The 23,591-nt window shown below is 50.2% G+C and overlaps 2 protein-coding genes across 2 annotated transcripts; both read right to left on the bottom strand.

The window, feature by feature from the left end:
- Positions 1 to 941: 941 nt before the first annotated feature.
- On the bottom strand, positions 942 to 3,240 carry LOC117850582 (tryptophan aminotransferase-related protein 1). The gene is made up of 5 exons (XM_072292281.1): positions 2,760 to 3,240; positions 2,315 to 2,618; positions 1,882 to 2,159; positions 1,475 to 1,776; positions 942 to 1,344 (listed from the first exon to the last, which is right to left on the bottom strand). Exons 1-5 carry the CDS (start codon positions 2,963 to 2,965, stop codon positions 1,160 to 1,162), a joined length of 1,275 nt encoding a protein of 424 aa, XP_072148382.1. The 5' UTR covers positions 2,966 to 3,240; the 3' UTR covers positions 942 to 1,159.
- Positions 3,241 to 5,774: 2,534 nt separating this feature from the next.
- On the bottom strand, positions 5,775 to 8,035 carry LOC117848978 (autophagy-related protein 18d). The gene is made up of 4 exons (XM_034730591.2): positions 7,331 to 8,035; positions 7,016 to 7,235; positions 6,223 to 6,346; positions 5,775 to 5,993 (listed from the first exon to the last, which is right to left on the bottom strand). Exons 1-4 carry the CDS (start codon positions 8,033 to 8,035, stop codon positions 5,882 to 5,884), a joined length of 1,161 nt encoding a protein of 386 aa, XP_034586482.1. The 3' UTR covers positions 5,775 to 5,881.
- Between the last annotated feature and the right edge of the window lie 15,556 nt (positions 8,036 to 23,591).

Genomic DNA, 23,591 nt, shown 5'->3' with positions numbered 1-23,591 from the left:
TCATACCGCCGTCACCGACCCTATTCTAGGTGGTCCTATCTGGATGTGGACAGCTAAGATTAGAAGTCCATATACCCATTCAGTCTTTAAATCTGATCCATTCAAACCAAAATCAATGGCCAGATGCAATCTTGATCTAAGTCCCAAGTCAGACTGTCATATTTTAATCTAGCCCCTAAATATCCAAGCAATTATGTTGTCATTGTTTCATGCGTCTTATAAATATTTCGATCTAGCCCCCAAAGTTTACCCATAAATATGTATTCGTGACTTGCTTGGTTATCGCCAAGAAATAAATTATTTTATAGTTCATGTTTCCAAAAAAAATCCTTGCTGGATCATAAATACCTTAAGCTGACATAATAAATACCATTTTCTAGTGTATTGACAATCAGGGGCAGAGCCAGGAATTACACATAGGGGGCAGTCATAGACGATAGACATACACATACCATGCTATAGATTATCAGTGCCATGACTCGATCGGGAGCATCTTTATATGTTATCACATTTGTCACTACTAGTTACATACACATGAAGTGTTAGCAACATGAAAGAATATTTGAATACGATAGTTATTGAGAGTTAGACAGTATGAATTCGCACTATTATACATAAAACACAACCAAAATAAATTGGATACTGATAGTTAGTTGTGATAGTGGAGTTTTATGTAGTGATATGAGATGGTCCTAGTGTTATCAAAGAATATTTGCAATCATAACCATCAACAATTCCTTGAGTATGATTATGTCACTATTTTTAACAAAATAATTAACAATTATAGAAAATATCTTAGCTTAGTAATTAAAGACTAGCTCAAAAACACTCATTTATTCATATAGGTATGGGCTTCATGTGTATCCTATTATTTTTTATAATGATACATTTAAAGTATACTATGATATTGTAGCATTGAAAATGAATTATTATTATCCCAATATAGTTATGGTACATGAATAGTTGATCATGACTACTCATACTTATAACATATAACATTGAATATTCTAACAAGTAAAAGGCAATGCTTTGGGTAGAATCTCGCAACATGCAAAAGTTGAACTTGAAATTGGCTAGTACATTCTTCCATTAAATCAGCAACATTAATAGCATCTCATGCTTGCAATCACGACAGTAGTTTTTGAAGGCATTCATGGCTTCACTTTAAGGAGGCAACACGATTGATGAACACGTCGAAGGCTTCATCTGTATCAAGCATGCTGACCCTCACAACCCTCTCATCCACACCAAACTTTGGTCCACCTCGAGTCATTATTTTGTTTTCACGTAGAAAACCCTCCAGGTCTTCTACACCATCCTTGTGGCAACGGAGCCATGCAAATGCTAGAAAAAACAAGCAATAAGAAATTAACTATGAGCAGTAATGTGAGGTAGAAAAGTATTCCAAAATAGTATTTAACAACTATAGTTATATTGTTAGGTGCAAAATGAAAATTTGAAGTGTGATGCTTACGAGGATTGGCTGCCACTATCTCCTTAGCAAAAGTGCAGTACCCAGAGAGCTCATTTGGGAGGCTAAAGATGCCTGAGGCTGCCACAGTAGCACGAAGTCTGCTCCAGCGTTCTGCCATTTTTCGCTGAGCAAAATGGAAGAGGCGGTTTGCCTCGCTAGCGGGCGATAGCTCATAGCCATCACAAACAGCCTTCAGGATCTTTGCAGCACGAAGTTGCGAGTCTTTGGACACACCAATGGTGTTTAGCTCCAAGAACTTGATCATTTTCTGGGCAACCTCCGTGTCCTTCACCAACGCCCACCTGCAAACATTCATGAAACAACCATTAATGTTGAAAAACTATCTACGATATTATGCACGCATATTTGTATTTAACAATCTATATCCTGTATGGAAAGATGGTTACCCTAGCCTTGTGCCAGCATGTCCAGTGCACTTAGAAACGGTGAACAGCATGATGTCGTGGCTAGCTGCCTCGGTGATGGGGGTGTGCTGCGGCCAATAGTAGGCGAAGTCATGGATTGTCTTCCCGTACTTGGCCTTGACGGTGGTTTTTCGGATGCTGCCATCAGGGTTGTTCGGTGAGCAGACGAGCTCGATGCAGGTGTCGCCATCAAACGTATTGGCATCGCCATCCCAGCGGTAGAGCCCGGAGTTGAGGTAGTTAGTCACCGATGGGTAGGACTACGCACACTCAAAATCAATGTTACCAAGAGCATTATTAGAAAATGAAGTCTATATATTTATGTAAGCACTTGTTTTAGACATGCCAACCCTGATCTGCTCAAATTCACCAAACTTCATTTCTCTAGCTACATGAATGATGGATCTGTTGTTACCGAGTAGTAAGGCGCGGGCGAGACGACGCTCATGGGCTTGCCATCTTCAGCAGGCGAGAGCGCATAGAGCGCAGCCTGGAAGAGCTGCGTGGATCCGGTCCCGACGAGCAAGTGGTACCCTTCGACCACGGCGTTGCCGACGAGGCGGTGGAGGCGGCGCACCTCGCGTTCGAACCCGGGCTCGACGAACCAGCAGAAGCCGCTGAGGTCGGAGAAGTAGCTCATCGTCTGCCATCCAGGGATCACTATCGTCGCACGGTGTCCTATCCCCTTCCAGAATTTCTTGTACATAGTCGGGTCGCCACTGCAAGGACACCGAGAGAGAAAAAAAGAAACCCACGAGTGTACAGTAATTAACAACATGCATGGATCTCATCATGAAGATGGATGGACTCATCAAGACAGAAAAAAAAAACAGATCGATTGATGGATTTTGATCACTCACTGGTCGAGGTTCACGACAGAGTCGGGGGTGACCGGCGGCTTGCCTTTGGACGGCTCCACCGTGTTCTCCTCGCCGGATCGGCTCCCGCCGAAGTAGCGCCGGCGGATGTACATCACGAGCAGGGCGAGGTTCACCGCCACGGATGCCGCAACCCCGATCCTCCCGGCGCACCGCACCGCCATCCCGCCGGTCTCCCTCGCCGCCATTGTCCTCTCACTCCTCGATCTCTCCTGCAGAGACGGGCAAAAGGCAAGAAAGGTGAGGCGAGTGAGCGTTGTATATCTGTGTACCTTTGGGGGCTGCCGATCTTATAGCGGACGTAGTGGGGGAGGAGCACCGCGCGGCGCCCTGACCGTCGGCGTCTGACGCCCGCGACCTCACTCACCTTCCTCGCGCCTTGCTCCGCGGGCCAGCGCGACCAGAAACGGCAGCCAGGGATCCCGCGCGTCGCGGAGCGTGGTGGCGAGGGAGGAGGCGTGCCGCGGTGGTCGATCCCTCTGCGTCGCGGAGCGCGAGGGTTTGCAATGGATCCACGCGAGGGGAATGAGGGTCGCGTGAGGGTTTTGGGCCACTGCAATGCGGGGGGCGCGTGAGTTGGTTGGATCGGATCGGAGGCCAGCTGCTACGGGGGCGTAGTCGCCCCTGTCCGTCCGAAACGGAAGGAAACACAGTGAGGTAGCAAACCAACTTCCTTTCCTCTCATAGGACTTAACTTAGGAGCCGTTTGCATCTGTATTTTCCATCCACACAGCAAGTAATTAATAAGTATTACAGCCTGTTTGTTTATCAGAAATTAAGTGGAGAAAAAAAACGTGGAGAATGATCTGCATGCAAGCCATTGTGAAAATTTGCATGGTATATATTTGACTTCATGATGTAGGGCAGCTTACAGATTTGGTAAAATTAGCTAGATTTTGACTATACTTTTGAAATAAACGGACAAAATACAAATATGTGTCATTTTGTCATCATGTTAGACATTCTAGTCCTCTATTGAATACGACAACACGACGTGGGGAGCTTGTAGTTTCCTCAATTGTCAATTGGAAAGTTACAAAGAGACGTACATGTCTACTTGTAGTGGCGGTTACTCTATAAGAGTTATAGAGGGGGCTATGCTTCGGAAACGGCAAACATAAAGCTAATTTTTGTCTCAATCGAAAGTAGCATGATATTCTACGAACGCAGTCACCAAGCATTACAAAAGGTGGGGCTATGCTTTGGGAACGGGCGAACATAAGAGATATTTTTATTTTAAACGGCTAAAAGCAACTAACTCTCTAGCCTACGGAAAGCTAAACTTTGAAATCACATCCCTCAACAAAATGACAATAATTATGTGCCGTTATATATCCTATTTTAGGATCATAACAATACCAACAGACATAGGAAGCCAATACCGCACATTCAAACCTATACATATTCACAACAAATTTTCAGACCATACTAACTATGGACTGATGGCCTTATGAACCTAACTATAGCCATTTTGAACTAACTAGCTTGTCCCTAAACATCATATATTTATGGACGGAGGGAGTATGTATTAGGCAAGTGTAGTTGTGAATAATTTTTCAATAAAATCATGGTACAAGCTATACAATTGCAAACATATAGTTGACTTTGCATGGTATATATTTGACTTCATGATGTAGGGATGCTTAGAGATTTGATAAAATTAGCTAGTTTTTGACTTTTGAAATAAATGAGAAAAATACAAATATGTGACATTTTGTCTCTACATTAGACATTCTAGCCCTAGATCGAATGCAAGAATACGATGTGCGGAGCTTTTAGTTTCCTCAATTGGAAAGTTACAAAGAGGCGTATATGCCTACTTGTAGCGGCGGTTACTAGATCTAGAAACATCATAGAGGGGGTTATGCTTTGGAAATGGCAAACATATATAAAACATTTTTTTGTTTCAAATGAATAGTAGCACGATACTCTATGACCGGCAGTCAACATGCGTTACGAAAGGTGGGGTTATGCTTTAGGAACGATGAACAAAAGAGATATTTTTGTTTTAAACGGCTATAAAAGCAACCAACTTCCTAGTCTACGGAAAGCTAAACTTTAGAGTCACATCCCTCAACAAAATGACACTAATTATATGCCATTATATATCCTATATTAGGATAATAACACTATTAACCGACATAGGAAACCAATACCACCAATACCGCACGTTCAAATATTCCAATATTTATATATGTTCACACCAAATTTTCAAACCATACTAACTACGGACTGATCGCCTTATGGGAAGGACAGTAAACTGATAAAAACTTCTTAGTTGCCTAGCTAACTATAGGCATTTTGGCGCGTGTGCCTTGTGTCTAAAGGGCACAGTTCGTGACGTGCTAAATATGTATTAGGCAGGTGTAGTTACGAATAACTTTTCAATACAATCATGGTACAGGCTATACAGTTGCTAACATATAGTTAGGAATAAACAGGGGTGAAGCAGATAAATTAGCGATGTATCACTACAAATTGTAATGGCACTAACCATGCTCAATAATATAGGGATAAAATTAGTGATGACATATTGTGGGAAAAAAAATGAACTTTTCGATCCTGTGAAAGCAAAGTGTCGTGTCATCATCACGGAATTGTAGATAGAATTATTGGTTCCACGGAGGGTATGATACGATCATTCATAAAATTATTGCTAGTATGATTATTTCACAATATTGTCTTCACAGTTTTATTGCCAAAAGACACCTTTCAACAGATATACATGGTAACGATAGGAGCCCGTAGAACAAATAAAAAAGCAAGACGTTTTTTTTTCAATCTACCATAATTCTAGCAAGCTAGGGTGATTTTCTTTTCAAGAATCATCCCAAATTCCCCCATATTCAGATTTGTACCAAATATCAGGCATATAATTTTGTTGCCCCCATATTCACCTGCTTACGGGAAATCCAATTGCAACGTAAAGGAGAGAAGTGGTAGAAATTGAAACAAAACTGCAAAAATTTTGGAACAACTGAGCCTAATCTCTGATAACATATCTTTTCTTATATATCTATATTGAAGGGAGGGTCATCTCTGTATATACACATGGAACCAAGTGTAAAACTTTCCTTGCACAAGCAGCTCAGACGTCATGAAGTTCATTTTGTTAAAGTCCTAATTGGAGGAGAGTCCTTATCTTTGAGAAACCGGAAATACTCCTTCCGCACCATCTCCTTGCCATTTACGGGGTCAAAGCTGCATCTGTAGAAACTGATGGACATGCCGAAAATAAACAGAGTAGATCGACGCCATCAGTGAGTATGCAAGTCAGTAAGTGACAGGGAGTGTTCATCAGTTCATGAATGATTTAAATTAAACAATTATTTGCTAATTTTGTTGTTATTACGTTCTGTCTGAATAATGAGGCAATGCAGTATATGGAACGAATTTGTTGTTGTTTTTTTAAATAAAAGTAGTCCCAAAAAATAAAAAAAGGTACCTTCCATCCATCCCGATAATCATGACGGTGTTTTGTTCTCCAAATGCTGCAACGTAGCGTGTGGTTTCTGGTAGACGGAACTGGGCGAATGACCATTCTGAGCTGAAGTAATCCGGCAGAATCCCTGGAGAACACAAAAGTTGATAAGAAATTCATGTAGTCCAGAATCAGATAATATGGAATAATGAAAAACATTCTTGACCCTGTGACGGCATAAATTCCATAGATAGAGTGACTGCTAAGAATAAACTAACTGATTAACTAAGAATAGATAATAAACTAAGTCAATTCTAGTTTGGTAGTAGCGGCTTACACTAACTGACTACTAAGAACAAACTAAGTCAAAGATTGTATGATGACGTAAATGTATGTCTCATTGTCAAGAGAGTTATTATATACAAAATCACATACTATTTAGTACTTTTGCAATTCATTTTGCAAGAAAATGGAGAACACAAAAATATCGATGAATTTTAGAGGTGATTCAGGGTGTGTTTGGTTGCATGCACCACTTATGTATGCATGGATGATCCTGGATGGTGGAGTTCAACCAATTTGCTTCTACTAGGTTCACTCCTATCAGTAGAATAATGTATTAAGTGAGATGGCTTCATTCTGGATGTGTTGATACAATTCACCCAACGGATTATTATTATCTTGAATCATTCCATATATGAACCAAATGATATTAGCAACCAAACATACTCTCAGTGAACCTGTTGCTCATTAGATAACGGACTTGAAAGAGTATATGCATCATCTGGGAAAAAATGGGAAGAGGTTTTGCGGTCACCTTTCATGAAGGACAAGGATGATCTTGCATTGGATGCAGTGTTTGTTTGCACGACTGAACTTGCCTCTGCAGATTGCTTGCCGCCTGTATCTTTCTTCACATCTCTAACCCTCAGGCTGAAAACATGCAGGGTTCCTTTGTCGCTGCACACCGCCAACCACTGCACATTCGGCGACAGCGCAATGCTATATATGTCAGCTTGGTCACGCCCTCTGCGCACCTGCAAATTCAGAAAACATTTACTGTCTATCTCTCAGTAAAAAAAAATTGTTACAGTACACCTTGATCGCTGCATTTGCAAGCTTGCAATCTCACCTCCTGCAAACAAGTCCCGTCCATGGTGCTGAACACCCTGACGAGGGTGCCCTTCACGCTGGCCGTGGCCAGGACAGCCCCGTCCGGGGTCATCGCCATGCACGCGATGTCCGAGCTGTGCGCGGCGACGAGCCTCGTCGCCGCCTGCTCCTTCGTCCCCAGGTGCTCGACGCGGACCTGCCCGCGCGCCGTCCCGGGGCAGGCCAGCACCGGCGGCGCGCCGGCGTGGGAGGACAGGCAGCAGAGCCCCCGCGGGTTGAGCGCCGTCGGGATCTTCCAGCGCGGCCGCGCCGGGTCGGTCAGGCGGTAGACCCTGACCGTCCGGTCGAGGACGACGGCGAGGTAGGCCCTCGACACCCGGACGGAGCGGACGGCGGAGCGGATGCCGGGGATGTCGTAGACGCTCTGGCCCTGGCTGTCGTCCCAGAGCTCGACCCTGTGCCGCCCGGCCTCGCCGGCGGCGACCAGCGCGAAGATGTTGCTGCGGAACAGCATCTCGACGACGGCGTACCCGCCACCGTCGGGGTGGACGCGGCGCAGCTTCTCGTGGAACGGGGCGCAGCTGAAGACGCGGAAGTCGGCGGTCGTCGCCGCCGCGAAGCAGCTGCTGTCCTGGTTCCAGGAGACCGACAGCAGCCGGAAGCTGTTGTCGTCGTCGGTGTCGACGGCAGTGGAGTCGTCGGCTGCTACGGCGGCGTGGGCCATGGGTGACGACTGCCGGGAGTGGCGGTGACAGGGATCAGTTAAGAAACCCCCTGCCGCCGGCCACGCTGGGTGGAAGACAAGTCCGGCGACGCCGGTGCCCGAGAAGATGCGGTAAGACGGCGAGTTGCCCGACGAGAACGATCGATAGGGACGACCACGCCGGGGGGATATATATAGCTACGTGTGCCGGTGTGTGTGCATGTATGGAGGTCGAGTCGAGCTCTGACTCTTTGGGCGTGTTGGGTTTCGATTCGGTCAGGCTGTGTTTGTGTTGGTGTCTCGCGCGCCGGCCGCGCCAGCGCACAGCCCGGCCACGTCAGGATTCTGCTTCTCGACTCAACCAAAGTTTTCCAAATAGGCCAGGCCCACTAGGCAGCCCGAGGCCCGGCACTAAAAAACCCGGCACGAACACGGGCCCGACACGAGGGGAATAGTGCTCGGGCCGGCCCAGCACGATGATAGTGCCGAGCCTGGGCCGCATTCCCGGCATGCTGGGCCAGCAGCCCGGCACGATTTTTAGGCCGGCCCGATGATGGCCCGACACCCCCGCGCCCCTCGCCTCCCGACTGTTGATCTCCGGCGTCCCGTCACCTCCCGACCGTTGGATCGAGCCGTTGTGGAGGGGGTATATAAGCCCGCCGGCGCCTCGCCCCGCTTGGCCGCAAACCCTAGCCTCATTTCCTTCCCCTCCCCGCCGCTCTCGCTCTGGATCTGGATCTCGCTCTCCTCTCGCTCTCCTCTGGCTCTCCGCCTCCCGCACGCCTCGCTGGCTCGCCGGTTGCCGCCTCTGGCTCTCCTCCTCTCCACCTCTGCTCTCTCGTCTCCTCCCTCGCCGGCGACCGTTGGCCCCCCTCACCTCCCGACCGTTGTCTGTTGGTGTTCTACTGATTTGTTCTTGTTTCATCTTCTTCCTCCCCCAACCCCCGCCTCCTCTCGCCTCCTCCCTCTCCGGCAACCGAAGGCCGGCGTCGGCCGCCTACCGGTGCCGCTAGCCTTCCTCGCCTCCCGACCGTTGTCTGTTGGTGTTCTTCAACTGATTCGTTGGTGTGTCATCTTCTTCCCCCAACCCCCGCCTCCTCTCGCTCCTCCCTGGCTCCGGTGTTCGGATTCGTTGTTAGTTCAGCTTGCCATACGCTCTGGTGATCCGGATTCGTTGGTAAGCCGTTACGTTGTTGTCTTCTTCCCCCACCTCTAGCTCTCGCCCACTCCTCTGTCCACTGTCCTGTTGCCTCCTCTTGCTCCTCCCTGGCTCTAGTGCTCCAGATCCGTTGTTCGTTGACCATCGCCGTGCGCTCTGGTGCTCCGGATTCGTTGGTAAGCCGTTGCGTTGTTGTCTGTTGGTGTTCTTCTACTGATTTGTTGGTGTTCTTCTCCTGACTCGTTCTTGTTTTGTGTTCGAGGTTGATCTGTTGAGGGACCAGATTGTCGGCGATGGACGGCGGCGACGATTTCCAGGAGCACACCATCAACGACGAGCTTCGGATGATGGGCCAGCGAAGTGATGATGAGAGTGACATGGAGGCAGAGCGGGACGAGCTCTTCGATCGTAGCGCTGTCGATCCAATCGACATAGCTGCGACTGAAGCACCACCTGCTGGTCAAGAAGCACCTGATGCTGATCCAGACATGGTGAGCAGCGGCACCAAGAGGTCCCATTCCACCAGCTCTGAGTGCTGGAAGGACTTTGAAAAGATCTTCAAGGACATCAATGGGAAGAAGGTAAGGATCTCTACCAAGTGTAATCATTGTGGCATTATATATGCTGCAAGATCTTGCATTGGCACTGGCCATCTCAACAGGCATGTTGAGAAATGCCGAAACAGGAGGGCTAAGGTTTGTAATTCCTAGTCTCTGATCCATTTCAACCCTGACGGTTCTGTTCGTCAATGGGATTACTCTGCTGAGGTAGCTCGTACTCAATTATGTCGTTTGATTGCTAGACTAGATCTTCCTCTATGTTTCGGTGCATCTCCTGCTTTTGAAGCGTATATTAAACTTGCTCATAATCCTAGGTTTTCTGCTGTTTCTACACAATCAACCACTAGAGATATGTGCAAGTACTTTACTGATTGCCGTGCTAAGCTTATTGAATCATTTGTTGCCGTTTCATCTGGGTCTATCACTTCTGATATCTGGTCTGGTAATGCTAAGGAAGATTATCTTAGTGTGGTTGCTCATTATGTTAATGTTGATCGGCAATTAGAGAAGAGGTTAATTGATTTAAGGCTTATTGATGAATCTCACTCTGGCCAGAACATTTCTGACCGTGTGACTAGTGTGCTAGAGGAGTATGGTTTGATTTCAAAGGTGTTTTCTGTTACTTTGGATAATGCCTCTGCTAATTCTACTACTATGGAGAAACTTAGTCCTAAATTAGCTGCTTATGTTGGATCATTGTTCTTACATCAGCATTGTGCTTGTCATATCATCAATCTCATGGTTAAATCTGCCATTAATCTGATTGAGCCATATCTAGATGCATTTAGATCTGCATTATCTTTCATCAATGCTTCTAACCAGCGCATTGCTGCATTTAAGAGATTTTGTCTAGCTATGAATGTTCGTCCTAAAATATTTGGTTTGGACATGGAAGTCAGGTGGAACTCTACTTATCTCATGCTCAAGCATTTGCTCCCTTACAGACAGACATTTAATGTTTTCATTGAGACTAACTATCCTAGGGGTGAAAGAGATCCTTTACTGTTGACAGAAGATCATTGGAATGTTGCACAGAGTATGCTATCCTTCTTTGAACTCTTTTATAATTGTACTGTTGCACTATCTGGTGTTTATTATCCTACCTCTCCACTTATGTTGCATCAGCTCATTTTGATTGCTAAGCATCTTAGACATTATGAAAATGATGAATTGCTCAGGCATGTTGTTGTTCCTATGAAAGATTACTATCTTAAGTACTGGAGAGACATTCCTATGCTTTATTTTGTTGTATTCATATTGGACCCTAGAGCTAAATTGAAAGGTTTTCAAAATGTGCTCAGGTTGTTATCTAGTCTTACTAGTACTGATTATTCTGCTTACTTCACTGATGTTAGAGCTGAACTGTCTACTTGTAACGGCCTCGGATAAAAATCCTCGCGTTAATCTTAATCCAAGTCCCTGATCCCCTGTCTCAGTTTCCAAGCCTAAGTGTTCAACCTCCAGATCACCCGACCCTTCGATCCGACCCCTCGCCGTGGTCTCCCCAGTTCCGACCCCGCCGACCCCCAACCCACTATCGGATCTTTCTAAGCCATCCCACAGCGTCGCCCTTCAGTTCGAGCCGTGGACCACCGAGACTGACCGGTGGGCCCACGAGATCATTTCCCCCAGATTTCCCGTGACAGGCGCACTCGAGTTGCATGCCCGCTTCAGAGTTCCCCAGCCGCGTGGCGCAACTCCTCCGACGTCCGCCGCTCCGCCTCGTCGCCGGCCCACGACCGGATGGATTCTCGCGCCCCCTTCCCCAATCGCGACGGAAGCTCCTCTGCTACCCTTTCTGCAGCACCTCGCCGCCCGCGCCCATCATCACATCGCCAGATCCCGGCTGCAGAGCCCGATGCCGCCCGTCTTTTCCGTCACCTCGCCACAGTCACGCCGCCCCGGTCCTTGCTACGCGACGATTCCTCCTCCGCCAACCCAGACCGCGGTAGCGACAGCTCCTTTTCCCATCCTGTCAGAAGCCGCCCCGACAATCTGTTGCTCCGCGCTCGCCCGCGCGACCGCATCCGCCTGTCTTCTCACCTGTGCGCCCTTGTTTCTAGCGCTGTTTTCCCGGTCACTTCCATCAGATCCACCGCACGACGACGCCCACCTCCGCCAAATCTCAACCACCGGCAAACCCGCGCCTGCGCCGCCCTGACGTCGGTGCCTAATGACCGCCGGTGTCATCCCCGAAGTCCTGCTCCACCGCCCTCGTCCCTCAATCGCCGCCGCGATAGAGCACTCCATCGCTTCTTCCCCGGCCTTCGCGCTGCTCCCCCTTATCACTTCCGCGCCGCTATAAAATGGGATACAGAAGCCCCGCCGGAGTTCCCCTTTGCCCTAGCTGCTCTCTCTCTTACTCCCTGTTCGAGCTCGCAGCGCCACCACCTAAGTCCGAGGAACTCTCCTCTCCGCGCCACACCACTTTCCCCAATCCACCAGCCACTGCTTTCTGTGCCGCCCAAGAGCTTGCTGAGATCCGCAAGAAGCACCTGTAACGTCCGTGAAATCACCACCCTGAAATCACCCGTTAAAAACCGTCTTTAAAATCTTTTTACCGCTGAGCTCCCGGAATTCCAAAATCTTCCCGGCGATTTCGCCGTCCCGGCACCCATGCCGACCCCCACCTATCTTTTACCTGTGCCCGTAAATCTCGCCGCGTGCCGTCGTCAGACCGCCGCGCGCGTGCTCCGACCGCGTGCCGCAATCGCCGTCGGTCCCTCTCTTTTTCTTTCTCTTTTCCCTCCCCCTTTTTCCTTTTCTTTTTCCTTCTTCTTTCTTTCTCTTTCTTCTTCCTTCTTCCTCCTTCCTTCTTCTCTCTCCTCCTCTTTCTTCTTCCTGGCACCCGGCGTCACCTCCCCCTGGCGCCACACCTCCTGGCTGGCCCCAACACCATTACTCCCGGCGCCCCACTCCTCCTGGCGCCATACTCTCCGTCGCCAGCCCCTTGCACGCTCGGGCCCGCGCCGCCCGCCTTGGCCCCACCGGCCACGCCGGCGCCATCGAGCCGCGCGCCGCCCGCAGGCGTCCCGCGCTCGGCCGCGCGGGGCCCTCCCGGCCCCGCCGGCACGTCCCTGCGCCGTCCACCCGCCGGTCCCTACCTTCCCGCCCCGGCGCCTACCTCCCCGCCACGGCACGCCATCGGTGCCATGCCGCCGGTCGCCGCCGACCCTTGCCGGTCCCCTACCGCCGGCGCCCTCCTCGCCGCCTATAAAAGGACCCCTGCCGGCTCCTCTCCCCACTCACCAACACCACCACCCACCGCGCCCCTACTCCCCGCCGCCGCCGCCGCAAGCCGCCGCCGCCATCTCCCCTCCGCCCGAAGGCCGCCGCCACCCAACCACCACCGGCCGCTCCTCTCCATCCTCCCCCCAAGGTGAGGGGCAAAACGGAGCCCCCTCCTCTCCCTCCACCACCCACGGCCCTCGGCTCTCCGCCGGCGAGGCCCGGCCGGCCGGCCACCCTCCATCTCTCCCTCTCTCTCCAAGTTCCTGGAGAAGAAGATAAGAATACCCCGAATTTTGGATCTGACCCCCAACTTTCCCCAAATTACACATAGATCCTTCCACCTCTCTCTTAGGCTGTTTCACAGATCGACCCCTCCACCTCCAAAAGTATTTACAAATAGGTCCCTGGTTTATTACAAATCAGTCCTAAACCTCTTGTTTAAGCCCCTAATTCATGCTTAACCCGTCATTTCATGCGCCAAACTTCCTCCAATTAATCCCAAATTTCACCACGTCATCCTCCGGAATACTTTCGCCGATCCATATCCAAATTTCCCAAAAATAATCCTTCTACCTATTTTCCGTTCATGTTTTCTGTTTGGAGCTCACGGTTAAAAACCGATCTTTCTTTTATTTATATGTGTGTCTGTTTGTGTGTGCCGTAGATCGCGGTTTTCCCGAGGAGGAGCCCGAGGAGGAGTTTGACCGCGAGCCCGAGCCCGAGGACCAGTACCGCGAGCCAGAACTCCCGGAAGGCTTTGAAGACGACAAGTCCAATCTCACCCTTTGATGCATATTTAATACCTAGTTTTTCAATCACAACCCATTGGCCTGTTTTACAAAATGCATATTATTTCATTGCAAGACATGGTTGGATAGCCACCCCTTGATTGTTATGAACATCCCTTGTTATCCTATGGTTGTCCCTAAATATGATTCGCTCTATTTGGTCGATAACCACCACTAGAATGCTTAGGGAATTACTACTTAACTGCAATCATTATTACAATGGTGTATTCGGAAAATAAATGTGTGTGTGTGTTCAAGTGAGAAAAATGGCTTTTTGGGTTCAAGGGAAAAGGATGTGTAGACAGGATGGATGGGTATTCCTTGTGTGGGGTGCCAGAATGTTGTGCTTGTACCTTGGTGGTTGAGCAATGCCGGGAGATATCCATCTTGTCGTGATTAAGGACCGAGTTGATGTGTCATCTTGCCTAATTCCACCATCGTGCAACCACTCGACCGTTGTATGGGCAACGGCTTAGCATAAATCGCACTAGTTGAATTGTTAGTCCTCAGGGGTGCTGGTGAGCAACGGGAGCCCATGGAAAAGGAGTAAGATCTTGGTGACTTAGGTCCCGGTTACGGTCTCGTGGATGAGCCGTGAACCCCTTGGGTGCTTCCGCGAGGGCTAGCAAGTCTTAGCTAAGGTGGGTAATGGCTTTGTTAGGATCCGCACCGGCACTAAGGTGATCGTGCTGCGGTACCCTACTTGTGGGAAAAGTGTACAACCTCTGCAGAGTTAAAACCTATCCGGGTAGCCGTGTCCACAGCATTGGACGAGTTACGGCTTGGTCACATAACTAGCACTTGGGCATGGATGGTCACGTGTGTGTGTGCGTGCGTGTGTGTTGGATTTTCGGAAGTGTCCGGCAGCTGTGCCGTGAGCTATGACGGACGGGGAGTCCGATAGCGATAAAAACTTGGATCCTTTGTGTAGGATCAACCCCACTCCTTGCTCGGTTACTAAAGCAAAGTTTTACAAAAATTTATTTGAAAACAAGCCTATGCATGTGTTAAAAATTTAGCTTTACCGCAAATAAACTGCTATCCTTGTTGTAACCTATGCATAAACTTGCTTGTATTCCCCTCCGTGGATGGGGTTGGACTTGTTGAGTACGTTCGTACTCACCCTTGCTTCGTTGCTACAGAGGAAGACCCAGACTTCATGGCCGAGGACCTTGAGTAGAGGTTGTGTCCGCACCCAACGCTGCCTGTGGTGTTGGCCTTTCCAAGATGCTGCTGCTGCCGTGTAGTCCCGAGTGCTGTCTTTTGGCAGTCGCTTGGTTAGCCGCTGTTCTTTATTTACTTCTTATCGCTGCGTGGCTTTCACGCCCACTCCCTCGGGAGTTGTACGGTAATTGAATTATCTGTCGAATAAATGTGCTATCAGCCTCCTGGGACTGATATTTGTATCACATTTAGTCTCTACTTATGTGGGGACGCTTCAGGTGGTATCAGAGTCGTCGTTGGCTGTAGGACGCGACCTTAGGACCGAATTAGCCCTTTTGACCAAAATAAAAGACTTACAAAATTTCTACCTACCTCTGCTCTATTGCAAAACTAATTTGTGCTCCGGATCTTTTCCAGATGGCCGAGGAAGGATGGGTCAACAGCCACTGCCTGGAGGAGCCTGGTTTTCCCAGACTGTTGTTCGCCTGCATGGACCGCCTCGGGATTTATGAGTGTCCGGAGTACACCAGCAGGGAGTATGAGGACCGCAGGACCCCTCGGTGTGAGATGATTATCTACATCGGGCGGAGTAGCCGCTACCCCGACATCCAGCCATGGAATGTGACCGCCACCGGCTTCCGGCACAAGGATACTTATCAAGTGGCAGCCCGGAAGGCCCTCCGTTTCCTGTGCCAGATCTATGAGCGGCACATTGGCCGCACTCTGATGAGGTTCTACCCGCCTGTCAAGAAGAACCGCCCGGTTTGGCTGGCCAGGGTGAGAACTTTGGAAGGACGTGGACAGCGCGAGGATGACCCCATCATGCTGCACATCGCTGCCTACCTTCTCACCTTGGACGAGCTCTACGACGAGCAGGCTGCTAAGTTGAAGCAGCAGACTCGTAGGGCCGAGGACGCAGAGGTTATGGTGAGGAGGCTTCAGGTGAAGTTAGCCGCCGCCGAAGCTCGGGCCGCAGCCGCCCAAAGCAACGAGGCCATTGCCGTTGAAGCTCTCAAGGAAGCTGAGGATCGGCACTCCAAGGAACTGAAGGATGCCCACCTCACCATCCGTGCCAGAAGGAGGATGGTGGCCATCGAGGACGAAGAGGCCCCGATCCTTGAAGGAATCCCCATTGCCCCAGGGCCCAGTAAGCGGAAGAGCCCGGATGCCACCCCGGCACCACCGCCTTCGGAAAGGAACTCCGAGGTGTCGGATGGAGTAGTGCCCGAGACCCCTCCAGCGGGTGGGACTCTGAAGGATGAGGTGCTGGCCCTTCTCCTTCTGTTAGAAGACCACTCAGTCCAGGGAGAAGACTCGCCCCGCGAGTAGTATGCCCAGCCAGAGTTGCCCAAGGAATGAAGCCGACATGGTCCGCAGTTTAGAGTTGTACCCCCTCCAGTTGTGTTGCTGTAACCAGTCGTGTAGTACGTGTTTTGGCCTTACCCCAGCAGTGTTGTACCCCCCCCCTGTGGCAAAATAAATAAAATCGCTTGTGTTTGTTGCTTGTTAGTCTGTGTGTTTGTTGACAGGAGGTGGATTCTGTCTCTTCAAAAATATGAAATAACCACTTTAAAGATCACAAAAATCCAAATCACACTCTCATAAAGTCTCACTCAATCTGCAGATGCCGCCCAAGCGTACCACCAGGACTTCCCCAAGTCAGGCCCATGCCACCCCTAGTGCTGAGAGGCAGCCAGAAAGGCAAGAACCACCCCCGGCGGCACTTCCTGAGGAGCAGGAAGTGAGCCAGCCAGAAGGAAGGGGAGAAAGCCAAGTGGGAGCACAGCAGCCACCACCCCCACCGGTTATTGATCTGGTTCAAGTGATGAACAACCAGACCCTCCTGCTGGAAGCTCTAGCCAACGCCATTACCCGCCAGAGGCCCCGCGGGCAGAACATGAATGAGAAGTTGACAGACTTCCTTCGGACCAAGCCACCCACTTTTGGCGGGTTCGTCAACCCTCTGGACGCAGATGACTGGCTGCGCGTCATCCAGAGGAAGCTGGAACCATTTGGCTGTGAGGGCAGGGACAAAGTTCTCTTGGCTGCCCACCAGCTCACCGGGACTGCCTTAGCTTGGTGGGAGAACTACTGCTCTGCCGCCCAGGATGCCTCCACTATCACCTGGGATGAGTTCATGACGGAATTTCGTCGCTACCATATCCCCGCAGCCACCATGAAGCGCAAGGCGGACGAGTTCCGTGAGCTCCGCCAAGGCAGCAGATCTGTGGAAGAGTATACCTTCCAGTTCATGGAGCTGGCCCGTTATGCTCCAAAGGAGGTGGACAAGGATGAGAAGAAGCAGGACATATTCAAGAAAGGCTTGAACGCGGAACTGAGGACCCTACTCACTCCCCAGATCTACCCCGACTTCAACACTCTGATGAACATGGCCATCTTGACCAAGAGGGCCAAGGCAGAAGAGCGGAGGGACAACAAGCGTCGGTTCCTGGAGAGCAAGGCACCCCAGCAGGACCGATTCCAGAAGCCAAGGAGCTTCGGTCACCCCTTGCCCAGATCCCAAGCTCCCATGCATTACCGGACCCAGTCCCAAGCACCCGGTTCGCACCAGACCGCTGCCCCGTTCAGGAGCCAGAACTCTACCAAGGCCCCATAGAGCAGCGCCAGCCAAGTCACTGGCAACGGTAGGGCATGCTTCAACTGCAGGGAGCCAGGGCATTTCATCGCCAACTGCCCCTATGCCAACAAGCCAGCAGCATCAGCCTTCTCCAACTCAGTAGCTGGGCCCAGGGCCGCATTGTCAGGAGCCAACCGTGTGCCAGTCCGCAGCAACAACAACACCAGCAACAACAACAGTCAGCAAGTGAGGCCGCCCCAGCAATCATTCGGACGAGCCCGCGTCAACCACATCGGCGCACAGGAGGCTCGCGAAGCTCAGGGCGTGGTACTCGGTGAGTTTCTAGTCAGCTCAGTCTTGGCAACAGTACTTTTTGATTCTGGGGCATGACATTCCTTCATATCCTCAAGTTTTGTGGAAGAACACCATATACCTACAGTACTACTAAAGTTACCCCTATTAACCCGAACACCTGGGGCTGACATTCAGTGTCGACTAGGTTGTTCTCGGGTAAGGATCAATTTAAGTGGGGTAGAATTTCTAGCGGATCTAGTAGTACTTAAGTCTAAGGGGATAGATGTGATTCTTGGAATGGACTGGTTGAGCCTGCATGACGGTCATATAGGTTGTGCTGATAAGGTAGTGCACCTGACCAATCGGGATGGTGTGCAAGTGGCCTGTCACACTCGAGGAAGTGGCCCAGACCCCATGGTGTTTAGCATGGAGACCAAGACCATAGAAGAAGTCCCGGTAGTGAGTGAATACCCGGACGTCTTTCCCGAGGAACTACCTGGAATGCCCCCTGATAGGGACATAGAGTTCGTAATTGACCTCGTCCCCGGAACCTCCCCTATAGCCAAGAGACCCTATAGGATGGCAGCCTCAGAGTTAGCCGAACTGAAGAAACAGTTGGGGGAATTGCAGCAGAGTGGTTTTATCAGGCCTAGCTCATCCCCGTGGGGAGCCCCCGTACTTTTTGTCAAGAAGAAAGACGGGAGTATGAGGATGTGCGTAGATTATCACGCACTAAATGAAGTCACCATTAAGAACAAGTACCCTCTCCCCAGGATAGATGACCTATTCAACCAGCTGAAAGGAGCCAAGTATTTCTCCAAGATAGATCTGAGATCAGGGTACCATCAGCTCAAGATCAAAGAGAGCGACATCCCGAAGACAGCCTTTGTCACCCGTTATGGTCAATTTGAATTTACAGTGATGTCCTTTGGATTGACCAGTGCACCTGCTTATTTCATGAACCTCATGAACAAGGTGTTTATGGACGAGTTAGATAAGTTTGTTGTAGTCTTTATTGACGACATAGTTATTTACTCCAAGAGTGTTCAGGAACATGAACAACATATACGGGTGGTGTTGGAAAAATTGAGAGCCCACCGACTCTATGCTAAATTCAGCAAGTGTGAATTTTGACTTGAGAAAGTGGCATTCCTTGGTCATATCTTGACTGCGGAAGGAGTAGCAGTTGATCCTGAGAAAGTTGAAGCCGTCTCCAACTGGCAGCAACCCACCAATGTTAGTGAGATCAGGAGTTTTCTGGGTTTAGCTGGGTATTATCGGAGGTTTATTGAGGGATTCTCCAAGATAGCCCGGCCCATGACAGAGTTGCTCAGGAAGGATAAAAAGTTCACTTGGACCGAGTCATGTGAGCGGAGCTTCCAAGAGCTGAAGAAGAGGTTGACGACAGCCCCAGTATTAACCTTACTAGATATCCAGCGAGACTTCGTCATCTACTGTGATGCATCCCGACAAGGATTAGGATGTGTCCTCATGCAGGATGGGAAGGTTGTGGCATATGCTTCCCGACAACTCAAGCCCCATGAGCAGAACTACCCGACCCATGACTTAGAGTTTGCAGCCGTAGTGCATGCCCTCAAGATCTAGAGACATTATCTGATTGGGAATAAGTGTGAGATCTACACCGACCATAAGAGCTTAAAGTATATATTTACCCAACCCGATCTGAATTTAAGGCAAAGGAGGTGGTTAGAACTGGTAAAGGACTACAACCTAGAAATCCATTACCACCCCGGCAAAGCTAATGTTGTAGCTGATGCCTTAAGCAGAAAGTCCTATGGACAGCCCGGACCCGAGAATGCTCGTCTACAAGAGGAAGTGGCCCGGTTGAATGTGCATATCATTCCCCAGAATACTAGCCGCAGGTTAAGTGTCCAGCCCACCTTGGAGGATAAAATCCGAGAAGCCCAGGGTTCAGACCAAGACTTAGTAAAAATCCGCAAGCAAACTGGAGAAAATAAAGCCCCGGATTTCAAAGTAGATGACAAGGGAACCTTGTGGTACAAGGATAGAATTTGTGTCCCCAAGGACGGAGAATTCCGACAGACCATCATGGATGAAGCCCATAACTCGGCATACTCCATTCACCCCGGATCCACCAAGATGTATATGGACCTAAAGCAGAAATACTGGTGGAATGGAATGAAGGCAGACATAGCTCAGTTTGTCGCCCGTTGTGATACTTGCCAAAGGGTCAAGGCCGAGCACCAGAAGCCAGCCGGCTTGCTGCAACCATTGCCTATCCCGGTTTGGAAGTGGGACGAGATCGACATAGATTTTGTAGTAGGCTTGCCCAGAACTCAAAAGGGAAATGACTCCATATGGGTAATAGTGGACCGACTCACTAAAGTCGCTCACTACCTACCTGTACGGACCACCTATGGTGGAGAAAGACTAGCCCGACTCTACATCGACAACATAGTAAAGCTGCATGGGGTGCCTAGCAGGATCGTCTCGGATAGAGGGACTCAGTTCACCTCTAGGTTTTGGAAGAGTTTGCATAAAGCCATGGGCACCAAATTAGATTTTAGTTCAGCCTATCACCCCCAGACCGATGGCCAAACAGAGCGGGTAAATCAAATCATGGAAGACATGTTGAGAGCGTGTGTCCTAACCTATGGCAAGGATTGGGAACAAAGTTTACCCTATGCAGAGTTCTCATACAACAATAGTTACCAAGCCAGTCTAGGCATGTCACCATTTGAGGCCCTTTATGGTAGAAAGTGTCGAACCCCTTTGATGTGGTCAGAAGTGGGAGAACGCTCCCTAGTCGGACCAGCTTTCATCAAGGAAGCAGAAGACTGTGTGGTAGAAATCCGAGAGAAGCTGAAGGCTGCACAGTCCAGACAGAAGAGCTACTCGGACAAAAGAAGACGGGAATTGTGCTTCAATGAGGGAGATTTTGTCTACCTCAAGGTTTCCCCGATTCGGGGTACTCGAAGGTTTCAAGTACAAGGAAAACTAGCCCCTCGGTATATTGGACCTTATCAGGTGATAAAAAGAGTTGGAGCCGTGGCTTACCGTATCCAACTACCCGAAGAAATGTCAGATATACACCCGGTATTTCATGTATCCCAGTTGAGGAAATGTTTGAGAGTACCAGAGGAACAAGTACCGGTGGAGACAATAGACCTACAAAAGGATCTTCGGTATCAAGAAGTGCCCGTCAAGATTTTGGACACCGTCACCAGAAGGATAAGAAATACGGCAGTCCGGATCTGCAGAGTACAATGGAGTAGACATGGCGAAGAAGAGGCCACGTGGGAACGCGAGGACGCATTAAAGAAGGAATTTCCCCATCTCTTCACGACTTAGTCGAATCTCGAGGACGAGATTCAATTTAAGTGGAGTAGGTTTGTAACGTCCGTGAAATCACCACCCTGAAATCACTCGTTAAAAACCGTCTTTAAAATCTTTTTACCGCTGAGCTCCCGAAATTCCAAAATCTTCCCGGCGATTTCGCCGTCCCGGCACCCATGCCGACCCCCACCTATCTTTTACCTGTGCCCGTAAATCTCGCCGTGTGCCGTCGTCAGACCGCCGCGCGCGTGCTCCGACCGCGTGCCGCAATCGCCGCCGGTCCCTCTCTTTTTCTTTCTCTTTTCCCTCCCCCTTTTTCCTTTTCTTTTTCCTTCTTCTTTCTTTCTCTTTCTTCTTCCTTCTTCCTCCTTCCTTCTTCTCTCTCCTCCTCTTTCTTCTCCCTGGCACCCGGCGTCACCTCCCCCTGGCGCCACACCTCCTGGCCGGCCCCAACACCATTACTCCCGGCGCCCCACTCCTCCTGGCGCCATACTCTCCGTCGCCGGCCCCTTGCACGCCCGGGCCCGCGCCGCTTGCCTTGGCCCCGCCGGCCACGCTGGCGCCATCGGGCCGCGCGCCGCCCGCAGGCGCCCCGCGCTCGGCCCTCCCGGCCCCGCCGGCACGTCCCTACGCCGTCCACCCGCTGGCCCCTACCTTCCCGCCACGGCCCCTACCTCCCCGCCACGGCACGCCATCGGTGCCGTGCCGCCGGTCGCCGCCGGCCCTTGCCGATCCCCTACCGCCGGCGCCCTCCTCGCCGCCTATAAAAGGACCCCCGCCGGCTCCTCTCCCCACTCACCAACACCACCACCCACCGCGCCCCTACTCCCCGCCGTCGCCGCCGCAAGCCACCGCCGCCGCCGCAAGCCGCCGCCGTCTCCCCTCCGCCCAAAGGCCGTCGCCACCCAACCACCACCGGCCGCTCCTCTCCATCCTCCCCCCTATGTGAGGGGCAAAACGGAGCCCCCTCCTCTCCCTCCACCACCCACGGCCCTCGGCTCGCCGCCGGCGAGGCCCGGCCGGCCGGCCACCCTCCATCTCTCCCTCTCTCTCCAAGTTCCTGGAGAAGAAGATAAGAATACCCCGAATTTTGGATCTGACCCCCAACTTTTCCCAAATTACACATAGATCCTTCCACCTCTCTCTCAGGCTGTTTCACAGATCGACCCCTCCACCTCCAAAAGTATTTACAAATAGGTCCCTGGTTTATTACAAATCAGTCCTAAACCTCCTGTTTAAGCCCCTAATTCATGCTTAACCCGTCATTTCATGCGCCAAACTTCCTCCAATTAATCCCAAATTTCACCACGTCATCCTCCGGAATACTTTCGCCGATCCATATCCAAATTTCCCAAAAATAATCCTTCTACCTATTTTTCGTTCACGTTTTCTGTTCGGAGCTCACGGTTAAAAACCGATCTTTCTTTTATTTATTTGTTTGTGTGTGCTGTAGATCGCGGTTTGCCCGAGGAGGAGCCCGAGGAGGAGTTTGACCGCGAGCCCAAGCCCGAGGACCAGTACCGCGAGCTGGAACTCCCGGAAGGCTTTGAAGACGGCAAGTCCAATCTCACCCTTTGATGCATATTTAATACCTAGTTTTTCAAACACAACCCATTGGCCTATTTTACAAAATGCATATTATTTCATTGCAAGACATGGTTGGATAGCCACCCCTTGATTGTTATGAACATCCCTTGTTATCCTATGGTTGTCCCTAAATATGATTCGCTCTATTTGGTCGATAACCACCGCTAGAATGCTTAGGGAATTACTACTTAACTGCAATCATTATTACAATGGTGTATTCGGAAAATAAATGTGTGTGTGTGTTCAAGTGAGAAAAATGGCTTTTTGGGTTCAAGGGAAAAGGATGTGTAGACAGGATGGATGGGTATTCCTTGTGTGGGGTGCCAGAATGTTGTGCTCGTACCTTGGTGGTTGAGCAATGTCGGGAGATATCCATCTTGTCGTGATTAAGGACCGAGTTGATGTGTCATCTTGCCTAATTCCACCATCGTGCAACCACTCGACCGTTGTATGGGCAACGGCTTAGCATAAATCCCACTAGCTGAATTGTTAGTCCTTAGGGGTGCTGGTGAGCAACGGGAGCCCATGGAAAAGGAGTAAGATCTTGGTGACTTAGGTCCCGGTTACGGTCTCGTGGATGAGCTGTGAACCCCTTGGGTGCTTTCGCGAGGGCTAGCCAGTCTTAGCTAAGGTGGGTAATGGCTTTGTTAGGATCCGCACCGGCACTAAGGTGATCGTGCTGCGGTACCCTACTTGTGGGAAAAGTGTACAACCTCTGCAGAGTTAAAACCTATCCGGGTAGCCGTGTCCACGGCATTGGATGAGTTACGGCTTGGTCACATAACTAGCACTTGGGCATGGATGGTCACGTGTGTGTGTACGTGCGTGTGTGTTGGATTTTCGGAAGTGTCCGGCAGCTGTGCTGTGAGCTATGACGGACGGGGAGTCCGATAGCGAT

Source organism: Setaria viridis, chromosome 3 (genome assembly GCF_005286985.2).
Source record: "Setaria viridis chromosome 3, Setaria_viridis_v4.0, whole genome shotgun sequence".
NCBI classification, from domain to species: domain Eukaryota; kingdom Viridiplantae; phylum Streptophyta; class Magnoliopsida; order Poales; family Poaceae; genus Setaria; species Setaria viridis.
The sequence above is the reverse complement of the archived record's forward strand: the minus strand, read 5'-3'. Positions and strand labels throughout refer to the sequence as shown.

Bases quoted from the DNA above. Each gene is read 5' to 3' on its own strand.
- LOC117850582 (XM_072292281.1), bottom strand. From the start codon at position 2,965: ATGGCGGCGAGGGAGACCGGCGGGATGGCGGTGCGGTGCGCCGGGAGG. The intron at 2,160-2,314 runs GTAACAACAGAT...GAGTGTGCGTAG, and splicing joins CGCCCGCGCCTTACTACTCG to TCCTACCCATCGGTGACTAA. The intron at 1,345-1,474 runs GTAAGCATCACA...TGTTTTTTCTAG, and splicing joins GATAGTGGCAGCCAATCCTC to CATTTGCATGGCTCCGTTGC.
- LOC117848978 (XM_034730591.2), bottom strand. From the start codon at position 8,035: ATGGCCCACGCCGCCGTAGCAGCCGACGACTCCACTGCCGTCGACACC. The intron at 7,236-7,330 runs GTGAGATTGCAA...CTGAATTTGCAG, and splicing joins ACGGGACTTGTTTGCAGGAG to GTGCGCAGAGGGCGTGACCA. The intron at 5,994-6,222 runs GTACCTTTTTTT...CATGTCCATCAG, and splicing joins ATTATCGGGATGGATGGAAG to TTTCTACAGATGCAGCTTTG.